General features: G+C 32.2%; 2 protein-coding genes across 3 annotated transcripts in view; both read left to right on the top strand.

Moving 5' to 3' along the window:
* Positions 1–370: 370 nt before the first annotated feature.
* LOC117206940 (AP-3 complex subunit delta-1) lies at positions 371–8,060 on the top strand. Of its 2 annotated transcripts, XM_033446663.1 has the most exons (15): positions 371–389; positions 503–797; positions 909–1,004; positions 1,082–1,210; positions 1,632–2,042; positions 2,484–2,557; positions 2,849–3,292; positions 3,370–3,597; positions 3,675–3,837; positions 3,945–4,127; positions 4,387–4,771; positions 4,847–5,115; positions 5,233–5,805; positions 5,973–6,398; positions 6,492–8,060. In XM_033446663.1, the coding sequence occupies exons 2-15, from the start codon at positions 702–704 to the stop codon at positions 6,582–6,584; spliced, it is 3,570 nt and encodes a 1,189-aa protein (XP_033302554.1). In that variant the 5' UTR covers positions 371–389; positions 503–701; the 3' UTR covers positions 6,585–8,060. The 2 variants fall into 2 exon arrangements, with proteins under 2 accessions (XP_033302554.1, XP_033302553.1); XM_033446662.1 differs by lacking the exon at positions 371–389 and having other exon boundaries at positions 448–797.
* A 799-nt stretch (positions 8,061–8,859) lies between these two features.
* Positions 8,860–20,587, top strand: part of LOC117206969 (E3 ubiquitin-protein ligase MIB1) — an 82,582-nt gene continuing 70,854 nt past the window's right edge. Inside the window, exons 1-8 of the mRNA XM_033446721.1 lie at positions 8,860–9,075; positions 9,576–9,923; positions 10,009–10,209; positions 10,331–10,450; positions 10,535–10,864; positions 10,952–11,099; positions 11,180–11,421; positions 11,575–11,772. Coding sequence (XP_033302612.1) covers positions 8,974–9,075; positions 9,576–9,923; positions 10,009–10,209; positions 10,331–10,450; positions 10,535–10,864; positions 10,952–11,099; positions 11,180–11,421; positions 11,575–11,772 — 1,689 coding nt within the window. The 5' untranslated portion in view covers positions 8,860–8,973. The remainder of the gene's footprint in view (positions 9,076–9,575; positions 9,924–10,008; positions 10,210–10,330; positions 10,451–10,534; positions 10,865–10,951; positions 11,100–11,179; positions 11,422–11,574; positions 11,773–20,587) is intronic.

Raw genomic sequence — 20,587 nt, 5'->3', positions numbered from 1 at the left:
CTGTACAACATAAAGTTAAATATATTTTGTAATAATCAAAATAATAAAGTATTTATTGAAAAATAGCTTTATTACACCTTTTTCATTTATATTTGTGATATAATCAGTGTATTTTATATATCAACAACATTGAAGCTTGATATATATTAAACTTGCATGTTAGAAAACGAATATTATAATATATAAAATATATTGGGGGGGGGAGGGATAAAATCTTAATACGATTATCTGTTGTTACTGCTAAGATAAATTTTGAATGGCATTAATTTATTTCGATTAAATTTTCATTAAATTGTCATTTACTCATTCTAAACTTGACATTAAATATAGAATCATTTTGATTTAGTGCGCTTTATATTTTTGTATTAAATAACCAATCGAAACAAACGGTTTGTAACTAGCAAATTTGCAATTTTACAATATTTAGGAATTTTATATTTAGAAAATTTTGTATACGATGAACGAATTGTTGAGTGGTTTGTCTATTTGTGACAATTCTTAGGTTTGATCGCCGTGGGACTTTCTTATCCACCGATCTGTCAAAAAATGTAAATGTAAGACTGTGATTGAAGTTTAAGGTTTCTAACATACGGTAATGCAATCGGAGCAAGTTATCCGATTAAGTCGGAATATTAGGCGGATGTAGAAGGAAAGCTTTTAAGTGATACTGGGAATATACTATTTATTTTTTAAATGCCATTATGGCTTTGCGTAAAGTAAAAGGAAACTTTGAACGTATGTTCGATAAAAATCTGACCGATTTAGTACGTGGAATTAGGAACAATAAAGAAAATGAGGTAAATTTGTAATTATGTTTGGCATATTACTCTCAAATATTTATTACAGACATAACCTTAGTCGAATTATTAATACATATTTTCATTTAAATATGTATCATATTGTTGTAGGCAAAATATATTGCACAATGTATAGAAGAAATTAAACAAGAATTGCGACAAGATAATGTAGCAGTCAAAGCAAATGCTGTGGCAAAGCTAACATATGTAAGTTTCAGATGTATATAATTTGTCTCTAGATACATTTTTAATATCATTAATATAATATGTTTTAATTTGTTTAGCTTCAAATGTTAGGGTATGATATTAGCTGGGCTGGTTTCAACATAATCGAGGTGATGTCATCTGCAAAATTTACATATAAACGAATTGGATATTTGGCGGCAAGTCAAAGTTTTCATGCAGATACAGAAGTATGACATTATTCGAAAATTGAGATAAAATTTAAGTTTTTAAGAAATCTGACAAACATTCGACATACTCTGCTAAATCAGACATATTTTATTTTGCATATTCATTTTTTTTTTTAGTAATTTTTTGTGAACAGATATGATAAAATATGCATTTGAAGAATTTTTATGATGTATGTTTATTAAATTAGTATCGTATTCTATTTTGAACAATATTATATTACAATGGATATTTTGGTATTTAAATATATGAAAGTAACACTGCATGAATATCTATAATTTATATTATATGTAAGTAAACAGTAATTATTTCATAAGTCCTGTTGTGACATATAAAGAAGATTTGTCAGGTTTCTAAAGATTCTGAATTAGTATAGAATAATTAACTCAATTTTGACAAATACAAAGTGTTGATTCATTGCAGCTGTTGATGTTAACTACCAATATGATTCGCAAAGATTTAAATAGTCAAAACCAGTATGACGCTGGTTTAGCTCTGAGTGGTCTGTCTTGCTTCATAAGTTCAGATCTTGCACGTGATTTAGTTAATGATATAATGACATTATTAACATCTACAAAGCCGTATCTACGCAAGAAAGCTGTACTAATGATGTACAAAGTCTTCTTACGATTTCCAGAGGCCTTGCGGCCTGCATTTCCTAGATTGAAAGAAAAGTTGGAAGATCCTGATAGTGGTGTACAAAGTGCTGCTGTTAATGTAGTTTGTGAATTGGCAAGAAAAAATCCAAAAAACTATCTAAGTTTAGCACCTGTTTTTTTCAAACTTATGACTACATCCACCAACAATTGGATGCTGATAAAAATTATTAAGTTGGTAAGTGAATATTAGCTTTTAGTCTTATATCAACAAAGTGAAACAGATTAATGAAGATATAGGCTCATTGTTATAATTAATGAATATTTGTATCCATACATATATATGTATACACATACATTGAACATGAACCAAATAATATTGGTCTTGTTTCACATGCTCAGTTCTCCACTATAACACTGATTGAGCCGAAAATGGGTCGGCGACTTACTCAACCACTAATTGACCTGATTTCAAGGTTTTCATATTAGTTGATCATCTCTTTGTTACCAAAATATAGTAAATTATAGACATTAGCTGTAGTATGCATTAGTAGCTTGTATTTATTTCTAATATGTATCCACGAATGATTACATTACATATTGTAAAGTGTAAACTATGTTTAGCAATATTCATATGTTAAATATCATCATATTTCTTAGATTGCAATTATATTTCCAGTTTGGCGCATTGACACCTCTAGAACCTAGGCTTGGCAAAAAATTAATAGAACCCCTTACAAATTTGATACACAGGTATTTCATGTATTTTTGTCTAAATGTAAACCAATATATTGGGTTTGCAGGTTTGTTCACTGCTTGCGGATTAGTTTAATATTTTAATGCTCCTAACATGGAAAATTTATTTAGATATTTATTTTCTTTTAAGTTTTTGTATTCATATTTCTTTGTCATTAAATAAATCCTAAATGATAAATTATGTAATTTATTGTATTTTGCAATTTAATTTTTCAAATGATTAATTAGTTATATAATTATTATAATCGTGTAATGTTATACTAATTGTATGATATTACTGGTTTTTAGTACATCTGCAATGTCCCTACTATATGAATGTATAAATACAGTAATAGCTGTATTAATTTCAATTTCATCTGGCATGCCAAACCATTCTGATTCAATACAGTTATGTGTTCAAAAATTGAGGATATTGATAGAAGATTCTGATCAAAATTTAAAATATTTGGGATTGTTAGCAATGTCGAAAATTTTAAAAACTCATCCAAAAAGTGTACAAGCTCACAAAGATCTTATAATGCAATGCTTGGATGATAAAGATGAAAGTATAAGATTGCGTGCCTTGGATTTACTATATGGAATGGTTTCAAAAAAGAATTTAATGGAGATAGTTAAAAAGTTAATGGTGCATATGGATAAAGCTGAAGGCACTGCTTACAGAGATGAATTACTCTCAAAAATTATTCAGATATGTTCGCAGAATAATTACCAATTTGTTACTTATTTTGAATGGTACAGTGATCACCAAGTTCATATTCGTTAAAATATATTATATTTTACATTTACATAATATTTATCCACATTTATAGGTATATATCTGTATTGGTTGAACTTACAAGAATGGAAGGTACCAAACATGGACCATTAGTAGCAACTCAATTACTCGATGTAGCAATTCGTGTCCAAGCTATACGAAAATATGCAGTTCAACAATGTGCCTTATTGCTAGAAAATTCATACCTTTTAACAGGTCAACCAAGAGCAACAATGTCTGAAGTTTTATACGCTGCTGCATGGATTTGTGGAGAATTTTCTAGGTATTCTATAATATAGTTTCTGACTTTACTGTTACTTTTCTGTTTAAAATGTAATTGATAATATATTACATTAACAGTGAACTAGAAGATCCTATAGCAACATTACAATCAATGTTACGATCACAAGCTTCCAGTTTACCAGGACATATTCAAGCCGTTTATGTTCATAATATTTTAAAACTTGCGACAGTAACATTATGTGAAGCTGTAAAAGATGGAGATACAGAGACTATGGAACAGGTAAAATAATCTACAAGTACCAAAATTATTATTTATCTAATTATTTATGTATTGTATTAAATGATGTTCATTTCAGAATTATACATAAATTTTGTTGTATTTTATAGATTTTTGCACTGAAAGATAAAATAGCTGCATTTGTATGCAGTGGGGATTTAGAAGTTCAAGAAAGGTCTAGTTCTGTATTGGTTTTACTTGAATGTTTAAAAGAAAGTCCTGGTTTGGCAGAAGAATTAATGGAAGCATTTGAAGGAGAGCTTAATCCTGTTGCGCCAAAAGCACAAAGAAAGGTAATTATTATTTATATGTTTTCATATAATTTTATTAGTCAATATTTTCTTCATTTGTTTCGAAAAACACATTTTATAAAATCATATCATTGTTATTAATTTCCTGTGTATTGATTTTTTATATTTTTTTCACACATTTTATGTATTGAATGTAATGTTCAAATTAATATTAGATGTTTGTTTTTTTTTTATTGTTACCAGAAATAAACTAAAAAATAATAATAATTATTATTTATATACATTATCTTACTTTGTTTAGGTGCCAATTCCTGAGGATCTGGATTTAGATTCATGGATCAATGATCCACCATCAGAAAGTTCAGATTCAGAAGATCAAGATATGAATGATATTTTCGTTAAGACGGAGAAAATGAACGATTCCTATCCTAAACGAGAATTTAATGAACCATCAGCAGAGGAACTTCAAAAACGACGTGAAGCTAGAAAATTAGAACAACAAAACAATCCACATTATTTAAAAGGCACATTTAAGAATTCCACATCATATCATAACTCATCAAATATTTATGAGGAGTTTGAAAACATTCCTGTAACGGAATTAGATATTCCAGTTTCTTTAAAAATTACGAATAATCATAAAAGATACAAAGTACATGGCAAGAAGAAGAAGAAGACTAAGAAAAGTATGTTTAAATCTTGCATATATATGCGTTCATGATAATTATATTATCTTAAACTGTAAACATTACAATCTTTAGGTAAAAAGCCTACTTCAGAAGATGAACAGGATGATATTTATCCTATTCAAGTGGTGAATACTGGGATTGGTGAATTACCACCAGGTGCAGAATTAAGTGATAGCGACGACTATGACCATGTGGATGTAAATGACCCACATAGAGCCTTAAATATTGATTTGGATCTACCTTTGAGGGATGATGAAAGATTACCTGTTTCAGAACATAGAGTTAATGAAAATAATTTAGTTCAAGAAACTACTGAATCTAAAGGAAAGAAAAAGGAAAAAGTAATATGTTTCTTCTTTTGTTTAAAAAGTTATAATATATTAAATATACATTTTATTTTTAATAAAGAAGTTATTAGTTCAAAATTAAATATAGTTTTATTATATTTTGTTTATTAGGGGCATAAAAAATCAAAGAAGAAAGTTAAAGAAGTTAAAGGGAAACGTTATGACAATCAGTTACAACTTACTGATATGTGGTTAGAAAATAATACTTCCACAGGAAATATTCAGCCACCTGTTGCTAATGAGTATACGGAGGTTTTCAGTGAAAAGGAATCAGAATGGAAAGATGCTAAACGCAAGAAGTCAAAAAGTCAAGAAAAGCATAAAAAAACGGACGAGGACTCGAAGCATAGAAAATCAAAAAGATCGAAAATTAAAAAAGAATCTTTAAAAAAATCTTCAGATTATGAAGAAACCGCTGGAATCTCGACACCGTCTAAAGAAATATTACCAGATTTAAGATATAATTTTTCAAATTCTGAAGATAATACAATTTTAGAACCAGTTACTTCGTATGAAGAATTAGCTAAAAATAAAGTGCTATCTATAGCATACGAATTGAAACAAGTTCCTCACGAGTCAAATAAATTAGTTGCGTCAATACTCATTACGAATAATTGTCAGAAGCTTGTAAAGGAATTAGTTTTTGATGTTCCAGATACATCGTCATTGAGATTAATGAGAAATGTAAGTTAATATGTACAATGAAGAAACAAAGCAAAAACTGTATAATTTTACAACTGAGTATATTATTTCTTACTTTGATAATTGCTATTTCTTACGTTATGTACGATATTTAACTTGCGTGGCAACAAAATAAAGAATTAATTTTAATAAATATGCTATTCTTTCAGATTGGAGATGAATTTGGTATAAAACTGCCATTTCAACTGTCTCCACAAACCAGCAAAGAAACACAGTTTACTATTTTAATCTCAGATGTAACATTTGCTCAGAGGTTGAGAGGCACGCTTACATATATGTTAGAAAGCAAAGAAAGTACATTGCAAGAGAAACTTGACTTTACTATGCATTTAACTTGCAGTAAATTCATGGTCGGCCATCTTTCACATAAGGATATATTAACAGAATTACTTAAAAGTGGTCAACTTGTATACAAAGTTAGGAAAGAAATTGTCCTTTCTCAAGATTTTGATGTTATTCTAAATTTAATTTGTTGTAAATGTAACCTTACACTTGTGGAACAAATCAATGATACTGCATCTTTATATGGACATTCTTTGAAAGGACATCATGTGTGCCTTTTATTAAAGTATAACGTAAGACAAATATATTTTACTTCTTAACATTTAGCACTAATAGTGATTTTAATAAAATAGTAAATGTAACAAAAATACAATTTTCTCTTATAGAAGTCATCAGGCAATTTGGTAATTGAAGGTAAAGGTGACAATAACACGTTATTGTCAGGAATTGGAGAAGAAATTTTAAGGATTCTAACATAATATTGAAATAAACTGAAGTGTCCGTATTTTATGAGTCCTATCCTCATTCATTGCAGCCGTGTTCATTGTGTAACTCAATAGTAAAATGAACATTCTATATTATATATATAAAATAATGGCTATAGAAATCGTATCCGCAAACTTATCAAATATTTTCAGAAAAAGATCTTATCTAAACTTTACATCTAATTTAGGTAAACAAATTTCTAACATATGCATGTAAACATACACATGTATGTGTATAAATAGACACATGTATAATTATCTATATGTGTATGTAAGATAAAGTTTTAAGAAGAGGGAAGAGAGATTTATCAGAAATTGAAGACATCAGAAAGGAAGTAGTTTATTTTATTTGTATGCAATTTCAGTTTATGAACTCAAGTGCAATAATAAGATAGTAGATTATAAAATGAAATATTTATTTTAATAAACTTTATCATTTAACTTCAAATAGAAGTTTCAAATTGAGAAGTTTTTTTGTAATTTACTATATGTAAATATTACATATTAATGACAATTTTCTTAAAAGTTAGTCATGTTTCATATTAATATAAATAAAACATGTTTGTATAGCTCAGAATATTGAAATACTAAACTATTTTGCCAAAGTGAAGGAGAAGTATAATAAACTTTTTATGTGAAATATTATTTGTAAGAGTATTCATCTGTAAAGTAATCCAAAATATCTTAATAAATTACAAATATTGTATATTGAAAATTAACTACTTATACACTGATATCTTCAATTTTGTGTTTATTGAAGGATTAATATCATAATTACGTTGTTGAACTACTGATTAAACTGTAAAATACATCATGGATACTCGCGACTCGTGTGAATGTACATCGATGTTTTTCAGCGGAGTGTATACTTTCTTCATGTAATGACTTTGTAATATCAATAATTTAATACACATAAGGTTTTATGATAAGCATATAAATATGCAATATAGTAACACATGGAACACCAAATGTAAATAGCCAATACTTATATGCTATAAACAACATCTTTATTTTAAATATCTTCCAAAAAATAATCTCATTTACGTAAAAAGACGTTCTATAAGAAAGTAATTTAATTATACATTACTCCTCTCTATATTAACATTAAACTTATGATTTGAAGTCATAAACAATAAATAAGTGCTGATGAATAATTGAAAAAATATTAACAGCATAAATGCCAGTAAATGATTTATAAAAATTGGAATTAATATCTTAGCCTTTAGACAGATTTAAACCGCGAGGAATAGAAATATTGTGTATCAATAATATGAATATTGAACTTCTTGCTTTAAATACTTTTTCTTTAAATGTAAATTTTTGAACTGTTACTTTTTTTTTATTGCTATTTTTGAAAACGAATTTTCATGTTCTGTTGTAATAACATTTACTGTGCCAAAAAAAGATTAATCAATGACAACTTCGTCCTTCGAACATATAATAGTGTGAAAATATATTTAAGCCAAATAACTTTTTGTTTCCTTTTTGCATTTATATATAATACTAAATATACTATTAGTTTATGAAGATTATTGACATCATGTTTTACATCGATTGTAGTTTATGTATACTGATGTTTATAAAAAAAAATATTCGTTTTTACGAATAATAACGATCTGTTAAATTTATTCATAAAAATTGTCTTACTCTTTGTACTTGATATATATAAAAATATAGATTTTATCTTTGAAAATATGTTTTATGTAGAAAATTTTTTCTTATTAAAAGAGGTATAAAAATCATACTTTTTATATGAATTATATTTACTTATAATTCAATTTTTTGTGGGGGATAAATGTTCAAATTTATAAGTGAGCATTAATTTTGTTTTAAATATTACAATGTATCTTTTTTGTTGATAAATATATAGAAAATATAATATAAATTTTTAAACAATCAAAATAAAGCTCAGAAATTGTAAACATTAACATTGCTCGGTTTTTTTTACTGAAATTGGATTTAATGATATATTTTTCTTTTTTTCTTTATTTACTTATAATTCTCAATGAGAATCAATTGTAAAATTCATCCAAATAAAAAATGATATCTTTCGTGATACATGTAGTATTATAAAATTCCCTAGATTTGCAATTTTGTTGCATGAAATATATTCAGCTGATGAAATGTATTCAGTATGATATACTACGATATATTTAGTTGATTCAACTTATATAGCAACAAAAGTTTAGATTATTATGTAATAATATTATAAAATAAATATTTTTAAGATCCGATGGATGAGTTGCATTCACATAAAAGGTTGGTATAACATGTTTTGACATTAGTTTAATATGGCGGTATTTTTTAGTGTTAGTGCATGGTAACAGTATCGCGTTCTTTAATATTTTTGTGTTATTAATTGAAATTTTGTTGCCAATGAATTATGGAGGCTGGTGCGAGTACCGGTACTCGTACAACGCGATTTATGATGGAGGGTGTCGGAGCCCGAGTCATCCGTGGACCCGAATGGAAGTGGGGTAAACAGGTTAGTAAAGAGGTTAACTGGTTTTAATATAATTTTTATATTTTCACATAACATACGATATATATTTCATTTTTTTATAATATTGCATGTCCGTTAAGGTTATTGCATCATACTTAATATTCGTTTAATTTATTGTTGGAAAGTTTTTATGTATATTTATTATGTTCTATGTATAGTTTATTAATATAGTTTTAGTAATTTATTTTATTAAAACATTTTGTATAATTATGTTATATATGTATATAAGATCGCAAATTTATTTCTTATGTTTTGATTTACTTTGTTTTGTATGCATTAGTTTCTTTTGTTGTAATTAATTTTCAAGCACTTTAAACGATAAGAACTATTTTTAATTTGTCTTGTTTTTGTTTTAATAATCTTGAAAATTTTTTATTTTATTCTTTTTTGAGATATAAATAGACTATTACTATTGAGTTTCTTCTATGTTAATGTATTTATGGTCATAAATATGTTTTAAGTATAATTTTTCAATATGACAGGATGGAGGAGAAGGTCATGTAGGAACTGTTAGAAATTTTGAATCTCCAGAAGAAGTAGTTGTCGTTTGGGATAATGGTACAGCAGCTAATTATCGTTGTTCTGGTGCATTTGATCTTCGAATTTTGGATTCAGCTCCGACTGGCGTGAAACATGATGGAACAATGTGTGATACGTGCAGACAACAACCAATTTTTGGAATTCGTTGGAAATGTGCAGAATGTGGGAATTATGACCTTTGTTCTATTTGTTATCATGGAGACAAGCATCATTTAAGACATAGATTTTATCGTATAGCAACACCTGGAAGTGAAAGAGTATTATTGGAGCCACGACGTAAAAGCAAAAAGGTATTAATTCACTTCTTTAAATGTTATATTAGTATCATCATCATTATAATAGTAATATAACTTATCTTTTTATATATGATGTTAGATTGCAATTCGTGGTATATTTCCTGGTGCCAGAGTTGTAAGAGGTGTTGATTGGCAGTGGGAAGATCAAGATGGTGGAAATGGTCGAAGAGGTAAAGTTAATGAAATTCAAGATTGGTCTGCAGCTAGTCCACGTTCAGCAGCCTATGTTATATGGGATAATGGTGCCAAAAATTTGTATCGTGTTGGTTTTGAAGGAATGGTTAGTTTAAAAGATAAATTATTAAGTACTGTCATAAATCAGATATAGCTATGTGAATTACGGGAGTAAGTATGTATATTTAAAGAATAATATGGACAATTAGTGATTGTTAATGTTTCAGGCGGATTTAAAAGTTGTTAATGATGCTAAAGGCCAAACAGTTTACAGATATCATTTACCACTATTAGGTGAACAGGGTCCAGGTCGCACTGGCGCCCATGGATTACAAATTGGAGATCAGGTTATTGAACATCATGATTATTATAAAACAATATAATAAAATTTCTAAAAACAAAAGTAATAAATAAAGCTGTTTGTTTTGTAGGTTAATGTTGATTTAGAATTAGAAATCGTACAATCGTTACAACACGGGCATGGTGGTTGGACGGATGGTATGTTTGAGTGTCTTGGTACTACAGGGACTGTTGTTGGTATTGATGAAGATCACGATATTGTTGTGTCCTACCCAAGTGGAAATCGATGGACCTTCAACCCTGCTGTATTGACAAAAGTACAAATACCAGTCCCCGTTACTAGTTCAAGTTCTGACAACCAAACATTTGCGGTCGGTGATTTGGTACAAATATGTAACGATATAGAAAAAATACAACGACTTCAACGAGGTCATGGTGAATGGGCCGAAGCAATGGCACCGGTACATTATATAAAATTCTCTAGAATATAGATTTTACAAAAATACAAATTAATTTTAAATACATGTATAATGTTTATGTTTTTATAGACTATGGGAAAGATTGGTAGAGTTTTGCAAATTTATCACGATGGGGATTTAAAAGTAGAAGTTTGTAGTACATCTTGGACATATAATCCTCAAGCAGTTACCAAAGTTGCAAGTAGCGATGGTAGTGTACCAGGAAATAGCAGTGGGGGTATGTTTAAAATGTGTTTAATTTATTTGCATCATTTCCTAAAATTTGGAAGAGAAATTAATATTTTTTAACTTTTTCAGAACGTCTATCAGCGTTGCTAAAAAAATTGTTTGAAACGCATGTTTCGAGCGATGTTAATGAAGAGTTAGTAAAAACCGCTGCGAATGGTGATGCAGTTAAATGCGAAGAATGTTTAAAGAGACCTGAAGCTGATGTGAATGGCGTATTTTCGGGTCATACTGCTTTACAAGCAGCAAGTCAAAATGGTCATCTAGAAGTTATTAAAATTCTCCTCCGTTATAAAGCAGATGTTGAAATTGAGGTAAGAAGAGAACTAAGTTTTTTTAATTTATTATTATTTTAAAAATAATCTATGCAATATATATATTTATATATATTACCATTGGAAGGTTATGTGTTTAAGAATACTTAATTATTAGGTATATTGAAAGTAAACAATTTATGATACATTTAGGATAAAGATGGAGATAGAGCTGTACATCATGCAGCATTCGGAGATGAACCGGGCGTAATGGCATTATTAGCTGGTGCTGGAGCTGATTTGAATGCTAGAAATAAAAGACGCCAAACTGCCCTCCACATCGCGGTTAATAAAGGACATGCCGGTGTAGTGCGCACGTTATTGGAGTTGGGATGCCACCCAAGTTTACAGGTAAGTAATAATATGTATTTTTACATGTATATCCTTTCCAATATGTATATTTTTACACACATTTCCTTTTCGATATATTTGTTCCTATATACATTTTCTTATGTATATAAGTTTAGTATAGGACTTTTAAATTTCTTTACGAAACTTTAATTGATTTAAAAGTAAAAATATTATTGAGCACAGAACTTAATAGATTTAATATTATAATTGGAGAGATTAATATTAAATATTGTTAATACTTTTAATTAAATTTATATATTATAGTAGTGACTTATCGATTAATGTAAGTCTCCTTTAGCTTTTGGAAATTACATTACTTGCACTATAATATATTAGTAAATCTATTGTTTCTTGTGTAATAATTTCGGTAAAATAAAGAAAATTAAAAATACAATATATTGATATTTTAATTCAATATATACACTTTTCTTATTAATATATATAGAGTGATTATTGGAGATACGTTGTATTTCTAGAATAGGATATACATAACATAGATATTGGACAGTCATTCTTAATAATCACTCTTTATGATAGATTTACACAGTATTTTTATTTCGATGCTATTACATTTGAATAAATTGCAATCTTAAAAGTTTACTTATTATTTGATTTCTAATTTTTTTTATTAAATTTCATTACAATATGGTATATACATTATATCTATAAAATTCTAAAAAAAAAGAGAGAATTGTAATTTTAGAAATATTTTAAGATGAATTATTTACGATCACGTTACTTCTCAGTGATTTATGAAAATATGGATTCACTTTTCTTTCCTTATATTTAGCTTCTTATATACTTAAATTTTCATTCGATTGCTTATCTATTAGTTTAAGCATTTCGAAAAGTTTTGATTCGTAGCTAGCTTTTTTGAATTTCAATCATAGTATAATTTTAATATTAAATATTTCAGATTTTATTACATTGTTTCTTTTTCATTCATTATTTTTAATTACACAAATAGAACGTATTTCCACAATGTTTTCTTTAACATCAACGAATTTTCAATTTTATTATCATTATACATCAGAAGTTATCTATAAGTTCATTGTATTTTCTAGAATTTAGTATACGGACCTTGTGACTTGATTTTTGATTACCTGCTCTTATTTTTGTTATGGTTTATTTGAATTTTAGGGAGTTGATATTATTGTTATCATATTATCTCATTCTTCTATATGTTTTCGGTACTGTTACTAAGTAATGGCGAAATTTATCGCGTTACACTTATTTGTTTAAAATAGTGCAATTATTTTAAATCTAATTACGATAGGGCTTATAGCATTATATTATTATAATTTTATTTGCATTCGAACAATAGAAACATTTCGCAAACTATTAACTAATTATTATTTAAAGTAAGTAAAAGTAACATCAATTTTTGTTAACAACTTCTGAAGCATAAAACGTTAACTTTTACGTTTATCTCACGATTAATTAAGAAAATATAATTCCTGTTTATTTTATATGAGTAGTAATATATTGAATATCATGTAGATTACCTATGATTTATATAATTTACGGAAAAATGAATTTATACCTTTAGACATGAACGATCGTTATTTAAAATTTCAATAATATATACTTCTCATATCGTTGAACCTATAAAAACATACATATACATATGTACGTGTCGTACGTATTTCGTCATTGTTAATTCAAAAAATCTCTTACATATGGAACATTCAGTATGGTTATTTAATTTTTTATTCCGCTAGTGGGCAATTTCGCGTGTCTACTGCGAATTTTTCTACCTCAGCTTAATTACTCAGTCTCCGGAACCATAAGGTCGTCGTCATCACCGTCGTCGTCGTCGTCATCGTCGTGCACGGACAGAGTTCCACGTACGAATGTGAATTAGTGTTAATTCACCTTTGTTACATGGGTATCTCCTCATTTGCAGGAGACTTAATTAATTCAGTTATCTGCCTGGAGGAAGCCTCGAATTCCACCTGCGTTACGAGTGTCGCAGGATTGTGTTTGAGAATACGTGTTGCGCATAATCAAGCCCCGCTCTCTGTACATTCGGTGTCCGGGCAATGGGGTATAACACAGAGAATTTCTATTTTCCTTCGAAACAATTCAAACCTGAAGACAACTGGGAGCGTTTTCTGCGATAAACAACACTTACGTGCTTGGAATACGCTCTCGAGGATCGACTTCCCTTTTTGTTTCTCGCATTTTTCCCCTCCCAGATAATACTGTCCTTCCTGTCTATCTCCGGTCACTATCATAACACGAAACGTTTTAAGAACTCGAACACGCTCGGTTCCAGATGAAATTTTGAATAGAAGACGATTTTCGGACACGAAGTTACGCGGCTTTATACTTAAGAAGCTTGTACACTCTACCGCTTAAGAGTTTTCGGACGCTCGGTTATTTTCTTCGCGTCATATCTATTTTTGCGCTTACTAGGATTTATTAACGTCTCGTTTTAAGTCTACCGCAATTCTCTTCAGATTTATAAAGGCTCTCGGTTTTAATCTTACCCTAGATCTTGTCCTGAATCTAATGTTGAAGCACGAGCCTTGCCGGGATTCAACGAGGTCTTGCTTAGAACTAATCTCGAACTCGCTTAGAACTTTAACTTATTTTCGTGTATCTGCGAGCTGAATGTACATTCCTGGATTCCATCTTAGCTTCTTGCACGGATCCACTCACATACAAGTACAAACTTGCTTCTTTAAGTGAATGATCAACGTAAGCTTGTATAAACTGCTTGATAATTTCAAAGGAATATTTACGTGGTTTTCATATCTCAAAGAGTATTTTCTATCGTATTGATCGAGTATCTGCGATAAAATGTAGCGGTATGTTCACTTAATACGTTATAATTTTAATCAGTTAGCAACTTTAACTATCGTTACAAAATTTTTCTTGAAAATGAATTCCAATATAGAGGAATGACATTACGAGGAGTTATAACTTGCGAGTACTGCGCAGAAATAATTATTTTTCAGGCTCTTTAATCATTCAAGAGTTTCCTTCGTGTTCGTATTCTTCTAAATTTTTAGAATCTTGGAAGTTAAGTCGTTGAGGCTCGAACCTCTTCGAGAGGATTCATTAAACGGGCATATTAGAGATTCTTTGAAACGCCAGCACACTAGCAATTACAATAAATTATTGCAAAACCTTGTGTTCGTATAACGCTCTTTTCACAGGTAAGGAAAGTAATTAAGAAAGTTAGGTAATGCGTCCTCTCATTTTCATAATCACCGCGCGAAATGGTATAAATTAACAGTAAACGTAAATCAAGGACGTTTTTAAGGGCTGCGGGTTGATCAGTTAGCTGTGCACCGCTGCAATATACCAAGTTTATATAAGGCGTACGATTGTTTTAAGAATTTGTTTACATCTCTTTGAAACAAGAACATTTTAAAGATCTTCCACTCGAAGCATCGTTATTTCGCAAATTTTCCACCAGATCAGCCGAATTTTTACTCTCGAAGCTACGAACGATCTAAATTATACAGTAAAAATATACGGAATTGTTATTGTCATATGGGATCGAATGATTCCAACTAGTCGTCGAAGATAGAAAAGTGAAAAAATCCCAAGAAATGCGAGAAATTATTTGGAAGAAAATTGTCTAGCAAACATATAATGCTGGCAAAAAATAATGCTTATTTTTGTAATTTTCTGCTCTTACCACTTGAAATCCTCTTTTCACGAATCTCACGTTCTTCTAACACGGGACTGAATTATTTTGAGTTGTGACGCTTTTGAAATACGTGTGCGAATTGCCAATGAAGTAAAATTAAATAGTTTCAAGTTATATGTGCACTGTACGCTTGTCTGACGTATAATACGTTTATATGAGATTTCTGCAAGCGTTCAAATACTTTGTACGGATGCGAATAGATCGATATCTTTATTCACCGACGAATGTTGTCGGATGATCGAATCGTTGCTTGGTTAATCGAAAAGTAGACGATCGTGGTGCTAAAGGGAGTCATTATAATTTACGTGGAAGCGTGTAAATTCGAACTAATGACGACTAATCGTTTCCTAGAAACCATATTTTCCCATGGCGTTGTCGACTCGATCTCTTGGACAGCGTGTTTCAACCATTTTATTTCACGAACACGATCATCATTATTGCGCGCACTATAATTGAAGTCGATCGTGTCCGCTACGTTGATCGATACAGTTAAATAAATCTGGCGAATAAACCGTGGTAATCGGTATCGCCGCGTAATCGTACACGAGCGAAACCGCATAGCTGATGGTTATGACGATTATTTTTTAACGATTTAATCTGGGCAATTAATAACGATCGTCCCATAAATTTGGAAATTCCACGAATGAAAGAGTAACCTCTACTGTATCTAGATCGTTCATTCACCATCCATAGATCGTTCATTCATTATCGTTAGACTGCGAATATTCATGCGGAAGTTTTATCAACGCTAGCAAACAAATAGAATCTAAGCAGAGATTTCTTTCGCTCGCTAAATATTATAACCAGTGGCATACTTTGGGTATTTTATACAGAGTGGTTGGTAACTGGTGGTACAAGCGGAAAGGGGCTGATTCTACGCGAAAAAAGAAGTCGAAAATATAGAATAAACATTTTTCGTTTGAAGCTTTGTTTTCGAGAAAATCGACTTTGAATTTTCGCTCGGTACGCGTGCACTTTATCGCGTCTCGTTATAACGGATCTCACTGTAGATCGTTGTCTCGATGGAAAAATTAAAAAAAAAAAATTTTTATTCTATATTTTCGACTTCTTTTTTCGCGTAGAATCACTCCCTTTCCGCTTGTACCACCAGTTACCAACCACCCTGCATATCTTCATATTATATACATTCAATACGCTTGTTTGCAGTTTTAAATTTCCCACGAACGTGAAAAAATCCGCCGTCCAATTATTCAGAAACGTTGGCGAATGACGCGAATTTGTCAATGCATTACTATTGAAAATACGACCAATCGGAGTATAAAACGCGAACAGGTTCTGAGAGTATCGTCTTTGTATTCGGTCAACCGCGTGATCCGAAGGGGTTCGTAGGGGATGAAGTAAGAACGAGACACCCGGTAGCCCTTTGCTCCGTCGTGCGAATAATGCATTCAGTCGAGCTAGGAGACTTTGCGCCGCTGCGACGTCTTCTATCCGAGAAAATGGTTCGCAATTTCGACATGGGGCGAGGTAGGGGTTGGAAGAGTGGTGTGCCTATAGCCCGTATGGCCCCTATTACAAATCCAATACCCACCTAGCAGAATGGTATACGGCGCCTTTTTTCTCTTTCTTCCTTCGTCTTCTCTCTTCCTCTTCCTTTTCGTCTCTTTTCTCTGCTCGCTCGATCTATCTCACGACCGGCGTACCTGCTAGGCCAGAGCCGCATCCTGGTGCGATGCCGCTATAAAACATATTCGCTGACAGCGACAATATTCCCCTTGGTGCAGAGTCGACAGAAGTAACGCTCTTGGCTCATGGCGCGGCCTGAAAGAAAATGTCCGCTTCGTGCGGCCGATCGCGCTCGAGGAATATCGCTTGTGATCGGTCGAAAAGGGCTATGCCAAAGATAGATAATTCAACTGGCTGGAGGATTCGAGTCACGAGTGAAGCGTTACGCCCTTCTGCAGCGGCGATCGCCTCGTAAATCTTTAGATTATTGACACTTTTGCTGATGAGTGATTTAGCGCACGCTACGAGAAACGTAACGTTGCCTGTTGTTTGCGGATTTCGGGCGAATCTTTCGTTCCGGTTTATGGCTGATTTTCTGCGTCAGGCTTAGAACGCTTTAGCAGAAATTTGATAAATTCGTTACTGTCCTGTACGCTTTGCGTAAGGAACAGTGAAATTTCTGTACAAGGACGCGCAAAAATACTAGCGTAGATCAGATCTCTCGCTCGATCCATTCTCCAAATGTAACTTCCGATGGCTATCTTTGCGAGGCTTACGTCCTTGAGCCGAAACTCGTTCCAAACCCTTTCCAATTACGTTACGTTAAAGCATTTCCTTTTATTCGCCGAGTGGCGTAGAAATTAGAAGATCGATGAAAACGTGTCTCGATTATATGAATTTTTATTTCAATTCTCGTTAAAATACTTGTTTTCATCTGCCAAAACGTATGCTATACTTTTCCGTGTAATCTTCGTATTGTAACCACTGCGAGTTGATACCACTAAACACGATCCTCATAAGAGGACAAACATGTTCGTCGAGAGGAATACAGGAATTGCTAATTCGCTCTATCTGATTACGAATTTTACTTGCAACTATACGATCTAGTTACGGTGCAGTAATGGTGGGTGCAAGCGACGTCGTACCATGTTAGACAGGGATGGTAGAGGTTGTTGTGGCCGGTTGCACGAAAGCTGGCTCGTTGATTAGGAGACAACAATGCTTCAAAAACGTATCGTCACTGACGGTGACGATATTGTCCTTGGAAAAGACTTAAGAATGGGACCATTTGTGGGTAAACGCGGGAAAAATATCGGTCCTTGAATGGCTGCGTAAAATGTTGTCTCTTAAAGCTGGTCTTACGACAATGCCAAGATAAATAAAGCGCCGTGATAGCTGCGATTTAGCTTAAATACAAGTCGGCATCTATCTTCGCGTTGATAAACTGCTTGATAATTTCATGGAGAAGCAGGAAAACGATGACACAGAAAATATGGCTATTCTATATGTGTGTATTTTATATCGTTTTTTTGTTGCGTTGTCATAAAATTTCATTAAACTGCTAGACTCGAGTCAGAAATTATTTACGCGTACGAAGACGAGACAGTAAACTCATCGTGTGAAGTGGATCGCGACATTTCCAGGATTACCGTGTTATTTGTTCAACTAATTCCAAGAAAATCCTAAAAGCCAGTTTACAGAGGCGCGAGATACGTTATCCTGTAAAATACAAGAGTAAACAGGTATTTGGGAGATTGGTATTTTTCGGTATGAAAGGAACGCGAGAGCTAAGAAATTGCAGCGATGCGTGTATTGTCGCGGCTTGTTTTAAATTTCACGCGACCGCCCCTCTCAGAAATATGTTTACTCGCGAAACGCGTTCCTTAAGTTAACACGTACCATGCATACGAAATATCTCGGCCCGCTTCCTGCAATCTTTATTCTGGCGCTATTAAGTGTAATGTTCATCCAGAAAAGCGCTGCTCAGATTCAGAGTTGCCAGACATTCCTTTTGGTGTTACGGGGATATGTATGGGAACGAAGCGTAGCCACGCGCTGTGCACCAAATCTCTCATCGTGCATTGCCCGCTCATCTTCTTTCGGAATAGAAAATAGGTTCGGCGTTAGATAAAAAGACGCGACTCTGTTTGCCGGTCAATCCCTCGTGGACTTGGACAGAACGTTTTATATAAATACTTGAATAGATTCCTGACATAAACGGATTTAACACTTTGCTTTTGCAGAGAGATCCGCATCACACCCCAAAGGCGTATTCTTTTTCATTCTTTATGTAGTTTCGCAGAGGGCTTTCGCAGAATCTCGAGCCGTCCTCCCTGTAACCGTCAGATTCTTTGTAAAGTACTCTTTCTCAAAGGTTAGCATCAAACAAGCAAGACGTTTGAATAGCGCAACCAGGCGACGCGACGTTGCGTTGCGTTTCGTGTTTTATTAAGTTAACCCGAGGACAGAGAAGTTTTATGAAAGAAGCAAGAAAATAAATAAGACGAGAGAATGGCTTCTCTTATTTTTTTCTTTTTTTACGTTTCGAGTTAACTACTTAGTTTATTCCGAGATGGCTCAAAGTGAAAAGGACCTGTTACGTCTAAAGACGCGCGGTTGACGAATTTTCGCGGAAGCCGACATACGATACTTTTAATATCCTCGATATCTGAATATTACGAGTAATATCTTTAAAAATACGAAGAGAGAAAGAGAGAGAGGAGAGTTGTGATAACACGAGAGTTATGAAAACGTATTGAATTTATTTCGCTGCCCTTCTGTGAAGAAGCGAAAAATGTGTCTTGCCGTGTTCCTTCTCTTCGTACATATGCAAGCAACGAAATGATATAAATAAAGATTCAAAGTTCGAAGCTTTTCCTATCGGTAATTCAGCTTGAAATTCCTTCATCGTTTTTAAATCATTCTTTCCAGCGAGTTTTAAGTTTTCTTGTTTTCGTAAACTCGAAGGGAATTTCCCTCTGTAGAGCTTGAAAAATGCACGTGTCGAACGAATCGACGAATATATCTATAAAATGTTCGTCGGTAACGGAGTTAGCGAAACAGCGCGGCGCATTTCCATTTCAAACATCGAAATTTCCCGCATGTAGAAGGAAAACGAAATTCCTCGTATTGCTTCCGGTTATCCCGCGAAATTGATGGCGAGAATGAATTTATTTGTAATTTTTGGTGCGCGATACGTCTAAGGGGAAGAGCACTGTAAAACAAAATTCAAGCGGCGCGCGTATAATCTTGTTATCGGGGAGAATTTAAAATTGGCTCCAGGCTGCAAACCTTTATTCCGCGCAAACGACTTTAATACACGTAGACACACACAGGATGCTAGTTATTCTATGTTGGTTACAATTTTTGTTAGTCCGGAATTTAAGTCGTGGTTGTGTGTAGAAGTTGGTCGATATAAAGGACCACGACTGGAGGTTGCACATGTTTTGTACATGTATGTATATGTGTGGATCCAGTGTACGTTGTCGGGCTTGAAATGTCGGCAAAAGAGGATCGTAAAACGGCCAGGGTATTACGCTGTTAGTAGCGAAGTAGACGAGCTACACGTTGATTATTTTTACAGTTACGGTCTGTGCTCCATGGTCTAGACCAGTGGTTAGTGTGCCAGTCATCTTTTGTACCATGCTCCGAGAACACTTGAAAGCGTTTCCCGAGTGTTCGCCA

This window comes from Bombus bifarius, unplaced genomic scaffold, assembly GCF_011952205.1.
Source record: "Bombus bifarius isolate JDL3187 unplaced genomic scaffold, Bbif_JDL3187 scf7180000008014, whole genome shotgun sequence".
Lineage (NCBI taxonomy): Eukaryota > Metazoa > Arthropoda > Insecta > Hymenoptera > Apidae > Bombus > Bombus bifarius.
Note: the sequence above shows the minus strand (reverse complement) of the source record. Positions and strands in the feature narration are given on the sequence as shown.